The 14,783-nt window shown below is 48.2% G+C and overlaps 1 protein-coding gene across 2 annotated transcripts in view; it reads left to right on the top strand.

The window, feature by feature from the left end:
• The first annotated feature begins 71 nt into the window (after window positions 1-71).
• THAP4 (THAP domain containing 4) overlaps window positions 72-14,783 on the top strand; it is a 45,247-nt gene continuing 30,535 nt past the window's right edge. The window contains exons 1-2 of one of the 2 annotated variants that reach the window (XM_070620303.1): window positions 72-264; window positions 2,562-3,721. In XM_070620303.1, the coding sequence (XP_070476404.1) occupies window positions 188-264; window positions 2,562-3,721 (1,237 nt within the window). In that variant the 5' untranslated portion in view covers window positions 72-187. Of the gene's footprint in view, window positions 265-335; window positions 874-2,561; window positions 3,722-14,783 lie in introns of those variants that run through there. The other variant, XM_070620304.1, reaches the window with a different exon arrangement.

The following is a 14,783-nucleotide window of genomic DNA, read 5'->3' as shown; positions in this document are numbered from 1 at the left end:
GGGCCGGGGGCCGGCCGGGCGGGGGGCGCGCGCCGCCATCTTGCCGTACGGCGGGGCCGCGGGGCCGGCTCCCACGTCCCGCAGCCGTGTCGCCGCGCGCCCTCCCCTCGGGGCGGTCCCGCTCGGGGCTCGGCGCGGCGAGACGACGGCCGGAGCTTGGCGGTGGCGCGGCGGCCGGAGGCCCGAGATGGTGATCTGCTGCGCGGCCGCGAACTGCTCCAACCGGCAGGGCAAGGGGGAGAAACGTGCCGTCTCCTTCCACAGGTAACCGGCCCCTCCCGGCCCGCCGCCCGCGCGGCCCGGCGGCCACGCCCCCGCCCGGCCCGGCCCGGCCCGGCCCGGCCCCGCGGGGAAACTGAGGCCGCGCGGCCCGGCCCGAGGCGCGGGGGTGCACTTTGTGCGCCGGGCCTTGGGGCCGGTCCCGCTAGTGAGTCAGCGCCGGGAGCTGTGTGACCTTGGCCCGCGCCGCCGTCTCTGGGCCAGGCGCCTCGGGCCACCGCGGCCACCCCACGGCCACCCTCCAGCCACCAGGCGCCCACCCCAAGGCCACCCGTCCGCCCACTTGGAGGCCACCTTACGGCCTCCACCACCCTCTCACCCCCACTCCGCGGCCACCCTGCGCCCCATTGATTCGGGTTGGCGCCGCCAATTTCCAGAAACAGTGTATTCTGGAAAAGCTCTTCCTTAGGTCAGTTGTCCTCTTGCATCTGCTGTGACTTTTCTGCTCTTTTGATCGCGGGGGAGCCTGCCTTGATCTCTGCGATCAGGAATGTGGCCGAGCAAAGGCAACTTGTATCCTTAACACGCGCTCCAGACGCTCTGTTACTAGAAGGGTCCTGGCAGCCCCGGGGAGAAGTGGCTCTGCGCGTGGAGGTGAGTCCTGGAGACGCGCTCCGACAGCATTCTCCGGGGAGCGGGGCCGGCCCCCTCCTCAGGCGAGGCTGACCCTGCGCGCTCGTGGAAGGGGCCCCTTCCCACTTCTTCCTGGGCTCCCGCGGAAGCTGGCCCACCGCAGGCCGAGGGGTTTGCCCTCCGCCTGGCCTGGCCTGACTCCTTTCGTGAGGGCTCCTGGAATTTAGCTATTTCAGCGAGTCCTTTTCTGCGGACTTCCACACTGGAGGTCCCAGAACAGTGAACTAAAGGGACGACTTTAAAAACCTCGTTGCAGATACTTCCGTTTTATGGTGCAGTGTGTTATTTAAGTTTTAAAGACCTGACTGACACTGGTTATTTATAGTCTCATTGAAAGTTACAATGGTTTGTTCTTAAGTTGTTACAATCTAGCGAAAGACCTGGTAATGTTAGATTATTTCAGAGGTCAGCCACCGTGTTTTCTTGACAGTTTCTTTCAGAGCCTGTGTCCCAGAAGTTTTGTTACTGTTTTCCAAAATGAGGCAAAGCTATGTAGACAGGGCCTCTCTTGGCTTTGGTATTGGTCTAATGTGGGGGCAGAGGACGGGCAAATTGGGGGAGGGGGTCTTTGGGAAATGGGCTCACAAAGCATTGCAAGTTTAGAAGGTCATGTTGCTTAGAACTTCTGAGGAGTTAATATCCACCCTGGTCTTCAGCGGCCTCAGGTGGGTTAGATGACTTTTGGTGGAGCAGAGAGCCCTCTGGAACGACCCCCCCCCCCCCACGCCCCATGTGCACAGTTCAGTCAGTTTTCTTTTCGATTTTATTTTTTCACCTTTTCTCCCCAAAGCCCCGCAGTACATAGATGTGTATTCCTCGTTGCGGGTCCTTCTAGTTGTGGCATGTGGGACGCTGCCTCAGCGTGGTCTGATGAGCAGTGCCATGTCCACGCCCAGGATTCGAACTAACGAAACACTGGGCCGCCAGCAGCGGAGCGCGCGAACTTAACCACTCAGCCGCGGGGCCAGCCCCTCAGTCGGTTTTCTCAATAGAGATCTTGCTGCCTTACTGAGAAGAAATACTCACTATCTGGTTCAGTATCCTCCAGGGACTGGCTGCTTTCTGAAGGGAGCAGTTTGACTTGTGGTAGTGGAAGGGCAGTAGGAGCGCACAGCTGCAGCTCTGGAGTCTGCTCTCCTCATCTCCTTGAGCCACAGCTGGGGCCAGGCTCGGTGCCGCGTGTCTAGGATGCTCTGCTGGCGACATCTGGCCTTGCTTAGGAATAGGGCAGCCAACCCTCCCGGTTTCGGCATCCAGGTCCTGCATCCCAGGCACAGCAGGAGGGTTGGTCAGCTGTGAGCTTCTAGGAACTGTTTGCAGGGCTTCCTGCAGCCTTTCCTGTTGTCCTGATGCCGTGCTGTGCTGTGTGCCCCAGCATGTCTCTCCCTGCAGGGCACTTAGCACAGCCTGGGAGGAGAGCCTTGCTCTCCTGCCTTCTCTGTAGACGGTAAGCTCCTTAAGGGTAGACAGTGGCTCTTTCACCTTTCTGTTCTAGTGATAAATTGCAAGTAAGAGGTATTCCTTAAATCTTTACTAAATGTTAAATACAGGTGTGGGTGTTTGCAGAAACACTTGTTTTGCTTTTATAGTTGATCATTTTTGGGGGAGACGTTTGATTGTTTTTGATTACTTTGTCATTTGTCCTGCAGATTTCCCCTCAAGGACTCAAAACGTCTGATCCAGTGGTTAAAAGCTGTTCAGAGGGATAACTGGACCCCGACCAAGTATTCTTTCCTCTGTAGCGAGCATTTCACCAAAGATAGCTTCTCCAAAAGGCTGGAGGATCAACACCGCCTGCTCAAGCCCACGGCCGTGCCCTCCATCTTTCACCTGACTGAGAAGAGGGGGGCTGGAGGCCATGGCCGCACCAGGAGAAGGGACACCAGAAAGGCCTCGGGGGGCCTGAGGCGACGTACAGGTGAAGCAGGCGGGAAGGTGGCTGCTGCGGGTTCGTCGTCGTCCTCAAGTGGAAACCTCATGGCCAAGCCAGAGTCCCGCAAGTTGAAGCGAGCCGCTCTGCAGGGGGAGAGCGCGCCCAGGGCCGCCCAGGAAGCCGCCAGTCAGGAGCGGGCGCAGCAGTCTCTGGAAGGGACTGCAGGAGACGGTGTGGCAGCCACAGTGACAGGCAGCCAGGCAGAAGCAAACGCGTCTGCTGTAGATGCTAGCGACAAGACCACCACCTCCCCCGCCGCGGGCCTGGTAGATAAGAGTGGCATTTCCGTGGATGACTTTACCCCCCCAGGATCTGGGGCATGCAAATTTATTGGCTCACTTCATTCTTACAGTTTCTCCTCCAAGCACACTCGAGAGAGGCCGTCTGTCCCCCGAGAGCCTGTTGACCGAAAGAGGCTGAAGAGAGACGTGGAGCCCAGCTGCAGCGGGACCAGCCTGGGGCTGGACAAGGGCTTGGCCCAGAGCCCCCCGAGCTCATCACTCACGGTGACGCCTCAGAAGCCCTCCCAGAGCCCCTCTGCCCCTCCGACCGACGTCACCCCGAAGCCAGCCGCGGAAGCTGTGCAGAGCGAGCACAGTGACGCGAGCCCCATGTCCATCAACGAGGTCATCCTGTCCGCGTCCGGGGCCTGCAAACTCATCGACTCGCTGCACTCCTACTGCTTCTCCTCCCGGCAGAACAAGAGCCAGGTGTGCTGCCTGCGGGAGCAGGTGGAGAAGAAGAACGGCGAGCTGAAGACCCTGCGGCAGAGGGTCAGCCGCTCCGACAGCCAGGTGCGCAAGCTGCAGGAGAAGCTGGACGAGCTGAGGAGAGTGAGCTTCCCCTACCTGAGCAGCCTGCTGCCCCCCAGCCGAGGTCAGTACTGGAGCCGCAGGCCTCCCCCGCTGCCTGCTCCTCATCAGGGGTTTCTTGCTATGTGGCCGACAGCCCCCAAGCACTTGTGTGTGCAGCATGCGCCCTGCCGTCTTGGGAGCAGGCTCTGCTAGTAGCCATCCCTCGTGGACAGGGAACCCAGGTTGGAGAGCTTACCCCACTGGCTCCAGGGCACTCGAGGGGCATCTGTGGCTGTGGGGGTTCAGCCGGTGGGAAAGGAGGCAGTTCAGGTCAGCTGGGAAGGCCAGAACTGCTCAGTGAATGGTGCCTGGATGGTTGGTTTTCCACCTGAATGGGGAAAGGCAGCTTCTGTTGCATCCCTCACACAAACGTAAATTCCAGGTGAGCTTGGACCTGAATGTAAAATAAAATAACATAGTAAACTATTAGGAAAGTTATAGGTGACTCTTAAAGTCATGGAGAGGTTCTTTCCATTCATGCTTTAATGAGTATCCTTGAAGTTAAATATTTTGAACTTTAATAGTAATTTGTGTAAAATTTTAAGCATCTGTTCAAGTAGGATGCATTCTCTTTTGTAAAAGTTAAAACAGTATAGGGGCCAGCCCCATGGCCTGGTGGTTAAGTTCAGTGTGCTACGCTTCCGCGGCCCGGGTTTGGTTCCTGGGCACAGGCCTACACCCCTCTTTGGCGGCAATTCTGTGGCAGCAGCCCACATACAACAAGAGCAAGATTGGCACAGATGTTAGCTCAGGGCGAATCTTCCTCAGCAAGATGAAATAGCTAAAACAGTACGGAAATATATACACTAGAAGTGACAATTCCCATCCCCCACCCCTCCCGGTGTTGTCTCCTTCCCTCCCCAAAGCCCGGGTACAGCGCAGTCCCAGTCGTAGGTCCTCGTTCTGCGACGGGAGCCGCTCCCCAGCCTGGCTGCTGACGGGCGAGTGGTGTGGTTCCTCGCCCGGAACTGAACCCGGGCCCCTGAAGAGAAGCGTGCCAAACTTCACCACTAGGCCATCAGGGCTGGCTCCGCCTCCCAACCTTTATTCTTTGTTGCTAGTAAAATTTGGTGCGTAATCTCTTAGACTATTTTCTGTGCTTTCATGTGTGTATCTTTGTACCTATACAAATAGGTTAGATATATTTTTTTATGTGTTTGTTGGCTATACTTCTGCTTTTCCCCGTTTTACTGTTTAGTCTTTGTAAACATTAGTTTCTAGATCTTCTTTACGTGTTGAGGATAGTATCTTTTGCCTCTTATATACATGTACGGGGAAAACATTTCCCTACCACGTCGTTCATTTAATCTGGATCAATGCTTGTCTTCTGGGATATAAGCAACACTTCAGGTAGGAAATGACTCTGTGTGCCAGGCTGTTCAGGACCTTCTGGACCCCAGGGCAACAACCATTAGCACAACCCAAAACAAGAAACAAAACTCATGCTGTGTGTTTCCAGATGCATCCTGGGAGAAGGACAGCTCCAGCTGAGGACCACCGGTATCCTGGTCAGAGTTGTCCGCTGTGTTTTCCTGTCACATTAAAGCTGTTTTTGTAGTTTCTCATTCCCAATAGTACTGTTTGGTACCTTTATCTGTTCTTCTTGGTCACACTCCCCGAGGTTTGTCCCCGTTCCAGGTCTTTCCAAGCGACCAGCCCTGAGTCCGTTGATCAGGTCTACGTTGTTGCTTCTGCCTCGTGAATCCTCCCCGCTTTCCACTGTCTTCGGTTTTATTGCGTCGTTGTTCTGGCTCCTGGAGGGAAGCGCTCAGCTTCTTCGTGTACAGTTGCCATATCCTGACACCTGTCCCTTCTTCTGCCCCTCTGCCCCCAGGCCATGGATTTGCCTCGTGCTGCTCTCATTGCTGTTCATTTCTAGATAAAACAGTCTGGATTCCCTCTTTAACCTGAGAGAGTTAGAAGGGTGTGGACAGTTTTAAAGTGGATGGATTGGGGGAGGGGAGCCAAGTTTTTGTAATTATTTTTTAATTTTATTGCCTTAAGGTCCAGTAATATGGTCACATAGATATCTGCTTTCTGGAATCTTTAGTGCTTTCGTTGTGGCTTCGCACACAGTCCATTGTGGTGGCTGTTTGGTTGTGGTTTGAGGAGAAGGCATCCTCCCCACTAGCTGCTTACGTTGTCCCTCAGCTGAGGCTGGATGTAGCTTACTTGTGTTTGTCAGCAGATCTGTTTCCTAACTTCCGTATCACCTGACTATGGACTTCTAAGAGAGGGAAGGTGGGTCTCCCTGTGATCCTGGAGGTGCCCCTTTCCTCAGGTGTGTCTGTCCAGTTTTGCTTTATGTCTCAAGACCAGGTTGTTAGGTGCATAAGTGTTTCTGACTATTATCAACACAGAAAACCCCTTTTTGTCCCTGTTAAAGTCTTATTTCTTCATCTCCTTATTTTCAACCTTATTATATCCCTTTATTTTATACCTATGTTTTAACTCAATCTGAGAGCCTTCATCTTTTTATAGAGTAACCTTTTTTTTCCTTTTTCTCCCAAAGCCCCCCAGTACATAGTTGTGTATTTTTAGTTGTGGGTCCTTCCAGTTGTGGCATGTGGAACACCACCTCAGCATGGCCTGACGAGCAGTGCCATGTCTGCGCCCAGGATTCAAACTGGTGAAACCGTGGGCCCCCGAAGCAGAGCACGTGAACGCAACCACTCAACCACGGGGGGGCCCCTATAGAGTCGTTTAATCCATTTACAATTGTGATTATTGATAAGTTGGAATTTGGGCCTGCATTTTATTTAATTGCTAACTTGTTAGGCTTTCTTGTTATTTTTCTATTCTTCTGGTGGATGTCTTTCAGCTTCTGAAACAGCCGTTTCAGCCTTTCTTTCTGTAAGTGCTCAGAGGTGATCGATTCCTGTGTCCTACACTCCCAGCTCCTTACCCTCCACTCCGCAGCTCGAGACTGTCTGATCTTAGTTACATATTCTTATTTTCCCCATCAAACAGCCATGATTGGATGTAAGTACACGTTTTATGTGTTACTTTATTTACCACTATTTATTGTATCCGTATGTTTCCTCCTTTTTGGAAATATTTAGTGATATTTTTGGAACTCATACAACAGTAAAATTTTGAGAGGAATCGAGTTTGAGATTCTCCTTAGATGCTGATGCCACAGAGCCAGCCCCCGACCTCTTGAAGCTGCATCTGTGTGTCTGCAGTGTCCGGGGAGGTCGGAGATGTTTAGAGCCATGGAATCGGATGGAGTTTCCTGGAGAAACTGTAGCTGGAGAAGGGCCAGCGCCCAGCCTGGGAGCGGGCAGTGTTGGTAGAGGTGCCGCTGAAGAGGGCCCAGGAAAGGAGACTGAAAGTGTGGAGCGTGGACTCACAGGAGCCATGAGGGGAAAGGGGTGTTGCAGAAAAGAGGGCTGCTCCTTTCTCATCAGAATGGAGAAGAGGTGGCTGGACTTGGCCACAGGGGATCACTGGTGACAGCGGTCTCCTTGGAGCAGTGGGAAGGGAGCTGGGTCTCGAGTGTGTGAGGGGGGCATGGGAGGGAGGACCAGGGACGAGGCACTTTGCTTAAGAGGTTTAGCCGTGAAGGGAGTTGGGAAACTGGATGGGAGCCAAAGGTAGCAAACATGGCTCAAGGAGAGTTTTGTTTCTAAGGTGGAGATAAGCGAGCAGGTGTCTGTGCTGCAGGTGGGACCAGGTGGAGAGGAAGAGCCTGAGGGCCAGGGAAGAGTGAGCTGGGCCCTGAGGAGGTGCAGGGCTGCGCTCCGCCGCCCAGGATGGGGCAGAGAGCAAGGGGACAGATGCTGCGCTGGCAGAAAGGGTGCCCTGCACCTCTGCTCCTTGTTCCGGAGTGTGAGGGGCACTGGCTGGGAGTGGAGGGCGATGCGGGGGGTTAGGTGAGTGGCACGGGGAGAGGGGAAGGGAGAGAGGCACCCTGACTTGGGCTCCACGGCCTGCCCGGGCCCTTCCCAGATCCCTGTCACCAGCTGCTGTCTCTCTGATGTCTTCCCCAGAAGGTCCGCTCTCTTGATGGTTCCCAGGGCAGGGCTGTCATGAACCTGTTCATCAGTGACGGAATCTTTGGGTCATTTTTTAGGGACTTTATGTCGCAGGGGCTCTACCATGCTTATTCAGTCCATTATCTTTACCCAATCCCTTTGTTTTGGGACAGATTCCCTGTAGCAGAGCAGCTGGGCCAGTGGCCTCGGGTGCCAGGGCTCAGAGGTTTGCCCTCTGGACAGCCGGTGCTGACTGCATTCTCACAGGGCGCAGCGCTCCATCCCTGAGCCCACTCCAACTCGGGGTGTCTTGACGTTGTAAAACCTGGGGCACTTCCGTCAGAGTCCGTCATTGGCCTTTCTGTGCCCAGTGAGGGCGAACATTCTTCCATGTCGAGTATCTCTGTCACTCCCCTGCCGTGCCGTCGCCCACCTTGCTTGCTGGGCTCCGAACCTTCCAGGTGGAGCCAGGTTGTTCATGCTGTATCCGGTGGGATGGCACCTTCCTCAGTGTGCCCCTTGAGTACTTGGTTCAAAAATACTTGTTTTCCTCCTGTTCCTTGATGCCTTGTACACATAATCTAAAATCAATCTAGAGTTGTAAAACCATTTTATTGTGGAAAATCTTGAACACATACAAATTAAGCAGAAAAGTATAATAGCTCCCCATGTCCCTGTCAGCTTCCACGTTCATCGGTATTCTGCTATTCCTGTTTCATCTGTATTTCTGCCTACTGCCCACCTTCCACTGATTATTTTTTAATTAATAGATTGTTTCTTGGGAAAGTTTTAGTTGGACAGAAAAATTTAGCAGATAGTACAGAGCGTCTCTCCCCCGTCCCCCGCATTTTCCCCTGCTGCTAACATCTTGCGTGACCTCCGGTTAGTGTGGTTCATTCCTGACAGGTGAGGAGCTGATATTGATAGAGTGTTAGTAACTAAGTCCACAGTTTACGTTGACGGTCACTGTCTCACTGTCATGTAGTTGGATTTTGACAAATGCGTCATCTCGTGTACCCACCGTGGCAGTATCCTACAGAGGAGGTGGGTTGCCCTGCAAGCCCTGTGCTCCGTCTGCCTCTTCATCCCTTGCGTCCTAACCCCTGGCAACCCCTGATCTTTACACTGTTTCTATGGTTTTGCCTTTTCTAGGGTGTCACAGAGTTGGCGTACATGGAAACCATGGAATAGAGTGTGAAGCCTTTTCTGGTGGGCTTCTTTCACTTAGTGGTATCTGTGTAAGGTTCCTCTCTGTCTTGTTGTGGCTTGAGAGCTCATTTCTTCTTTTTTTTTCTCTTTTTTATATTGAGTTAAAATACATGTAACAAAAAATTTACCATCTTAACTGTTTTCAAATGTAAACGTCAGTGGTGTTAAATACATTCACGTTGTCAGGCTCCGTCACCACCATCCATCCCCATAACTCTTGTAAATCTGAAGCTCTGTACCTGTTAAACAATAACTCCCACTGCCCCCCTCGCCCCTCAGCCCCAAGCCTTGGCAGCCACTATTCCGCTTTCTGTCTCTATGATTTTGACTACTCTAAGCGCTTCATATGAGTGGAATTATACTGTATTTGTCTTTTTGTGACTGGCTTATTTCACTTAGCACAATGTCCTCAACGTTCATCCACGTTGTAGCATCTTGCAGAATTTCCTTCCTTTTTAAGGGTGAATATTATTCCATTGTGTGGATATACTACATTTCGTTTATCCATTCATTGATTGATGGACACTTGGGTTGCTTCCACGTTTTGGCTAATGTGAATAAGGCCGCTGTGAACATGGGTGTGCAAATATCTTTTTGAGACCCTGCTTTTGCTTTTTTGTCTGTCTACTCAGAAGCGAAATTGCTGGTTCATATGGTAATTCTATGTTTAACTTTTTGAGGAACTTGCATACTGTTTTCCATTGTGGCTGCCCCATTTTCCATTCCTATCAACAGTGTACACAGGTTCCAATTTCTTTGCATCTTCACTTGTTTTCTGCTTTTTGCTAGTAGCCATCCTAATGGGTGTGAGAGGGTATCTCATTGTAGTTTTGATTTTCATTTTCCTCGTGATTAGCGATGTTGAGCATCTTTTCATGGCTTATTGGGCGTTCATATATCTTCTGTGGAGAAATGTCTATTCAGGTCCTTTGCCCATTTTTGAATTGAGTTGTTTGGTTTTTTGTTGTTGAGCTTTAGTTCTCCTCTGTATATTCCGGATATCAATCTCATCAGAAATATGATTGGCAAATATTTTCTCCCATTCTGTGGGTTGACTTTTTTACTCTGTGCATGGTGCCTTTTGATATACAAATTTTTAAGTTTCAGAAAGTCCACTGTCTATTTGTTTTTCTTTTGTTACCTGTGCCTTTGGTCTCGTATCCAAGAAATTGCTGCCAAGTTCAGTGTCGTGAAGCTTTAGTACTGTGTTTTCTTCTAAGAATTTTATTGTTTTAACTCTTACATTTAGGTCTTCGATCCATTTTGAGTTAATTTTTATATATGGTGTTAAATGTACACAGACTTGAATGAAGTTGGGTCCAACTTTGTTCTTTTGCATGTGGATGTCCAGTTTTCCCAGCACCATTTGTTGAAAAGACTTTCTTTCCCCATTGAATGGTCTTGGCACCCTTGTCAAAAATCATTGACCATATGTGTGAGGGTTTGTTTCTGGGCTCGCTATTCTGTTCCGTTGGTCCGTCTGTCCGTCTTTATGCCATTACCACACTTGATTGCTGTAGCTTTGTAGTAAGTTTCAAAATCAAGTGTCAGTCCTCCAGTTTTGCTCTTCTTTTTCAGAATTGTTTTGGCTATTCTGGGTGCCTTAGGCTTCTATGTGAATTTTAGGTAGGTTTTTCTGTTTCTGCAAAAAAACATCATTGGGATTTTGTTAGGGATTGCATTGAATCTGTAAATTGCTTTGGATAATACTGACACTTTTTTTTTTATTAAGATTATGATAGTCTACAACGTTGTGAGATTTCAGTTGTACATTATGGTTAGTTGTGTTGTGGGTACACCACTTCACCCTTTGTGCCCTCCCCCCACGCCCTCCTTTCCCCTGGTAACCACCGATCAGTTCTCTTTGTCTACATGTTTAACTTCCACCTATGAGTGGAGTCATATAGAGTTCGTCTTTCTCTGTTTGGCTTATTTCACTCAACATAATACCCTCAAGGTCCATCCATGTTGATGCGAATGGGATGATTTTGTCCTTTTTTATGGCTGAATAATATTCCATTGTGTATATATACCATATCTTCTTTATCCAATCATCAGCTGCTGGGCACTTAGGTTGGTTCCACGTCTTGGCTATTGTAAATAATGCTGTGATGAACATAGGGGTGCAAGGGACTCTTGGAATTGCTGATTTCAGGTTCTTAGGATAGATACCCAGTAGTGGGATGGCTGGGTCATAGGGTATTTCTATTTTTAACTTTTTGAGAAATCTCCATACTGTTTTCCAATATTGACACTTTTAACAATATTAAAGCCTTCCAAAATCCATGAACACGGGATGTACTTCCATTTAATTATGTCGTCTTTAATTTCTTTCCGAGGGGCTGGCCCCGTGGCCGAGTGGTTAAGTTTGCACACTCCGCTGCAGGCGGCCCAGTGTTTCGTTGGTTCGAATCCTGGGCGCAGACATGGCACTGCTCATCAAACCACGCTGAGGCAGCGTCCCACATACCACAACTAGAAGGACCCACAATGAAGACTATGCAGCTATGTACAGAGGGGCTTTGGGGAGAAAAAGGGGGAAAAAAAATTTCTTTCTGAAATGTTTTGTAGTTTTTATTGTGTAAGTATTTCACCTTCTTGGTTACATCCCAAGTGTTTTATTCTTTTTGATGCTGTTGTAAATGGAATTGTTTTTGTAATTTCCTTTTCAGATGGTTCATGATTTGTGTGTAGAAATGCAACTGATTTTTTTTTTATAGTTGCCTGTCTTCCCTTTTTTTTTATTGAGGTCATAATAGTTTATAACATTGTGAAATTTCGGTTGTACGTTATTATTTGTCAGCCACCATCTAAGTGCTCCCCTTCACCCCTGTGCCTATCCCCCAGCCCCCTTCCCCTCTGGTCACCACCAAACTCTCTCTTTATCCATGTGTTAGCTTATCTTCCACACATGAGTGAAATCATACAGTGTTTCTAGTTTTTGTTTAAATCCACCATTTCCTTGTTGACTTTTTGTCTGGATGATCTATCCATTGATGTGAGTGGGATGTTAAGGTCCCCTACTATTACTGTGTTGTCGTTAATATCTCCTTTTAGGTTTGTTAATACTCGCTTTATGTATGTTGGTGCTCCTGTGTCGGGTGCATACATAAGTGTTATGTCTTCTTGGTGGAGTGTGCCTTTTATCATTATATCCTACCCCTCTTTGTCTCTAGTTGTCTTTTTTATCTTGAGGTCTGCTTTGTCTGATAGAAGTATGACAACACCTGCTTTCTTTTGTTGGCCATTAGCTTGGCGTATCGTCTTCTCACCCTTCACTCTGAGCCTGTGTTTGTCTTTAGAGCTGAGATGTGTTTCCTGGAGGCAGCATATTGTTGGGTCTTGTTTTAAAATCCATCCCACCACTTGGTGTCTTTTGATTGGAGAATTCAATCCGTTTACATTTAGAATCATTATTGATATATGAGGGCTTACTGCTGCCATTTTATCGCTTGTTTTCTGGTTCTTCTGCATTTCTCTTGTTTCTCATCCCATGTATTTCTGACTCCTTGTTCAGTTTGGTAGTTCTCTATGATGGTTTTCTTAGTTTGTCTTTATTTATCATTTGTGTCTCTGTTCTGATGATTTGTTTAGTGGTTGCTATGATGTTTGTATAGAAAATCTCGTAGATGACGCAGTCCATTTTCTGATAGCCTCTTATTTCCTTAGACTAAGATAATTCCATCCCTTTCCTCTTCCCCTCCTAAGTTATTATTGTCACAACTTATTCCATCTTGTGTTGTGAGTTTGTGGTTAAAATGACAAAATTTGCTATTTTCCTTTCCTTTATCTTTAATGTTATAATTGTTTGCTAACCTGTTCTGATAGAGAGCTGCAGTTCCCTGATTTTGTCTGCCTATTTATCTCCTGTCTCAAGGCTTTGTAACCCCTTTCTTTTTTTTCTTTTTAGGTATGAGGGCCTTCTTGATCATTTCATGAATGGAGGGTCTTGTGATGTTGAACTCCCTTAGCTTTTGTGTATCTGGGAAAGTTTTTATTTCTCCATCATATTTGAAGGATATTTTCATGGGGTAGAGTATTCTTGGCTTAAAGTTTTTGTCTTTCAGAATTTTGAATATATCTTTCCACTCTCTCCCGGGCTGTAAGGTTTCTGCTGAGAAATCCACTGACAACCTGATAAGGGTTCCTTTATAGGTTATTTTCTTCTGCCTTGCTGCCCTTTATTTTATTTCTTTGTCATTGACTTTTGCCAGCTTTACTACTATATGCCTTGGAGAAGGTCTTTTTACATTGGTATTATTAGGACTTCTGTTCGCCCCTTTTACTTGTATTTCCAGTTCCTTACCCAGGTTTGGGAAGTTCTCCGATGTTACTTCTTTGAACAAACTTTCTGCTCCCTTCTCCTTCTCTTCTCTCTCTGGAGTACCTATAATCCTTATGTTGCATTTCCTAATTGAGTCGGATATTTGTCAGAGACTTTCCTCATTTCTTTTTAGTCTCAGTTGTCTCTCCTCCTCCATCTGAAGCATTTCTATATTTCTGTCCTCCAGACAGCTGATTGTCTTCTCCATAATATCAGCTCTGTCGTTCAGGGAGTCCAGATTGTTTTTATCTCATCCATTTGGTTTTTAATCTCCAACATTTCTGATTGGTTTTTCTTCATAGTTTCAATCTCTTGTGAAGAAGTTGCTGATTTCATTGAACTATATTTTCTTGTAACTCCTTGAGTTTTTTTATGATAGCTATTTTGAATTCTCTGTCATTTAGATTATAAATTTCTGTGCCTTCAGGATTGATTTCTGGGTGCTTGTCATTTTCCTTCTTGTGTGGAGTATTAATATTTTTTTCATACTGTTGGATGGTGTGGATTTGTGCCTCCTCATAGTGATCTGGTTGCAGATTCCACCTGCTGCCACTGGGTAGGGGGTCAAGAGCTATGTATTCTGAGCCCTCTGTGACCCCAGGTCATTCGCTCTCAGCTACTGCTTTTCTATCCTATGTGCAGGTGCTGTGGCCAACCAGCTGAGCTGGAGTGCCGGTGGGGGGGAGGGGGGGTGTTGCTCTTTTTTGCCTGCACGATCCTGGGGGCGTTCTCACTCTGCCCTCGCTGTCTGCTCTCCTAGAGAGCTGGCTCCTTCCACTTCCTCTGGTGGATTCAGCACCTGCACCTTAAGACGTATGGCTCTGTGTGTGTCTCAGACATCTTTTGTGTTGTGTGAATGTTCTCTGTTAGTGTATGAATGTCTTTTCATTGTATCTTAGTGGGGAGAGTCTAAGGGAAGAGCTCACTCCGCCATGATGCTGACATCACTCCTCTGAAATGTAGCTGATTTTTGTATGTTGACTTTGTATCCTGCTACTTTGCTAAATTTGTTTATTAGATCCAACAGCTTTTTTGTGGCGTCTTTAGGGTTTTCTACATATGAGATCATATCATCTGCAAACAGGGATGATTTTACTTCTTTCTTTCCATTTCGGAGGGCTTTTCTTTCTTTTTCTTGCCTAATTGCTCTGGCTAGAACTTCCAGTACTGTGTTGAATAGAAGTGGTGAGAGTTGGCATCCTTGCCTTGTTCCTGATCTTAGAGGAAGAGGCTTCAGTCTTTCAGCGAGTGCTAGGTTTGCTGTGGGCTTTTCAGATACAGCTTTTTGTTGAGGTGGTTTCCTTCTATTCCTATTTTGTGAAGTCTTTTATCATGAAAGTGTGTTGAAATTTGTCAAATGCTTTTTCTTCATCGATTAAGATGATCATGTGGGTTTTCCCCTTTGTTTTGTTGATGTGGCATATTACATTGATCAATTTTTTTTTCCTGTATGGTTTATACTTTTTTTTTTTTAAAGATTTTATTGTTTTTATTTTTCCTTCTCCCCAAAGCTCCCCAGTACATTGTTTTATGTTTCAGTTGTGGGTCCTTCTAGTTGTGGCATGTGGGACGCC

Source organism: Equus przewalskii, chromosome 5, assembly GCF_037783145.1.
Source record: "Equus przewalskii isolate Varuska chromosome 5, EquPr2, whole genome shotgun sequence".
Lineage (NCBI taxonomy): Eukaryota > Metazoa > Chordata > Mammalia > Perissodactyla > Equidae > Equus > Equus przewalskii.
The sequence above is the reverse complement of the archived record's forward strand: the minus strand, read 5'-3'. Positions and strand labels throughout refer to the sequence as shown.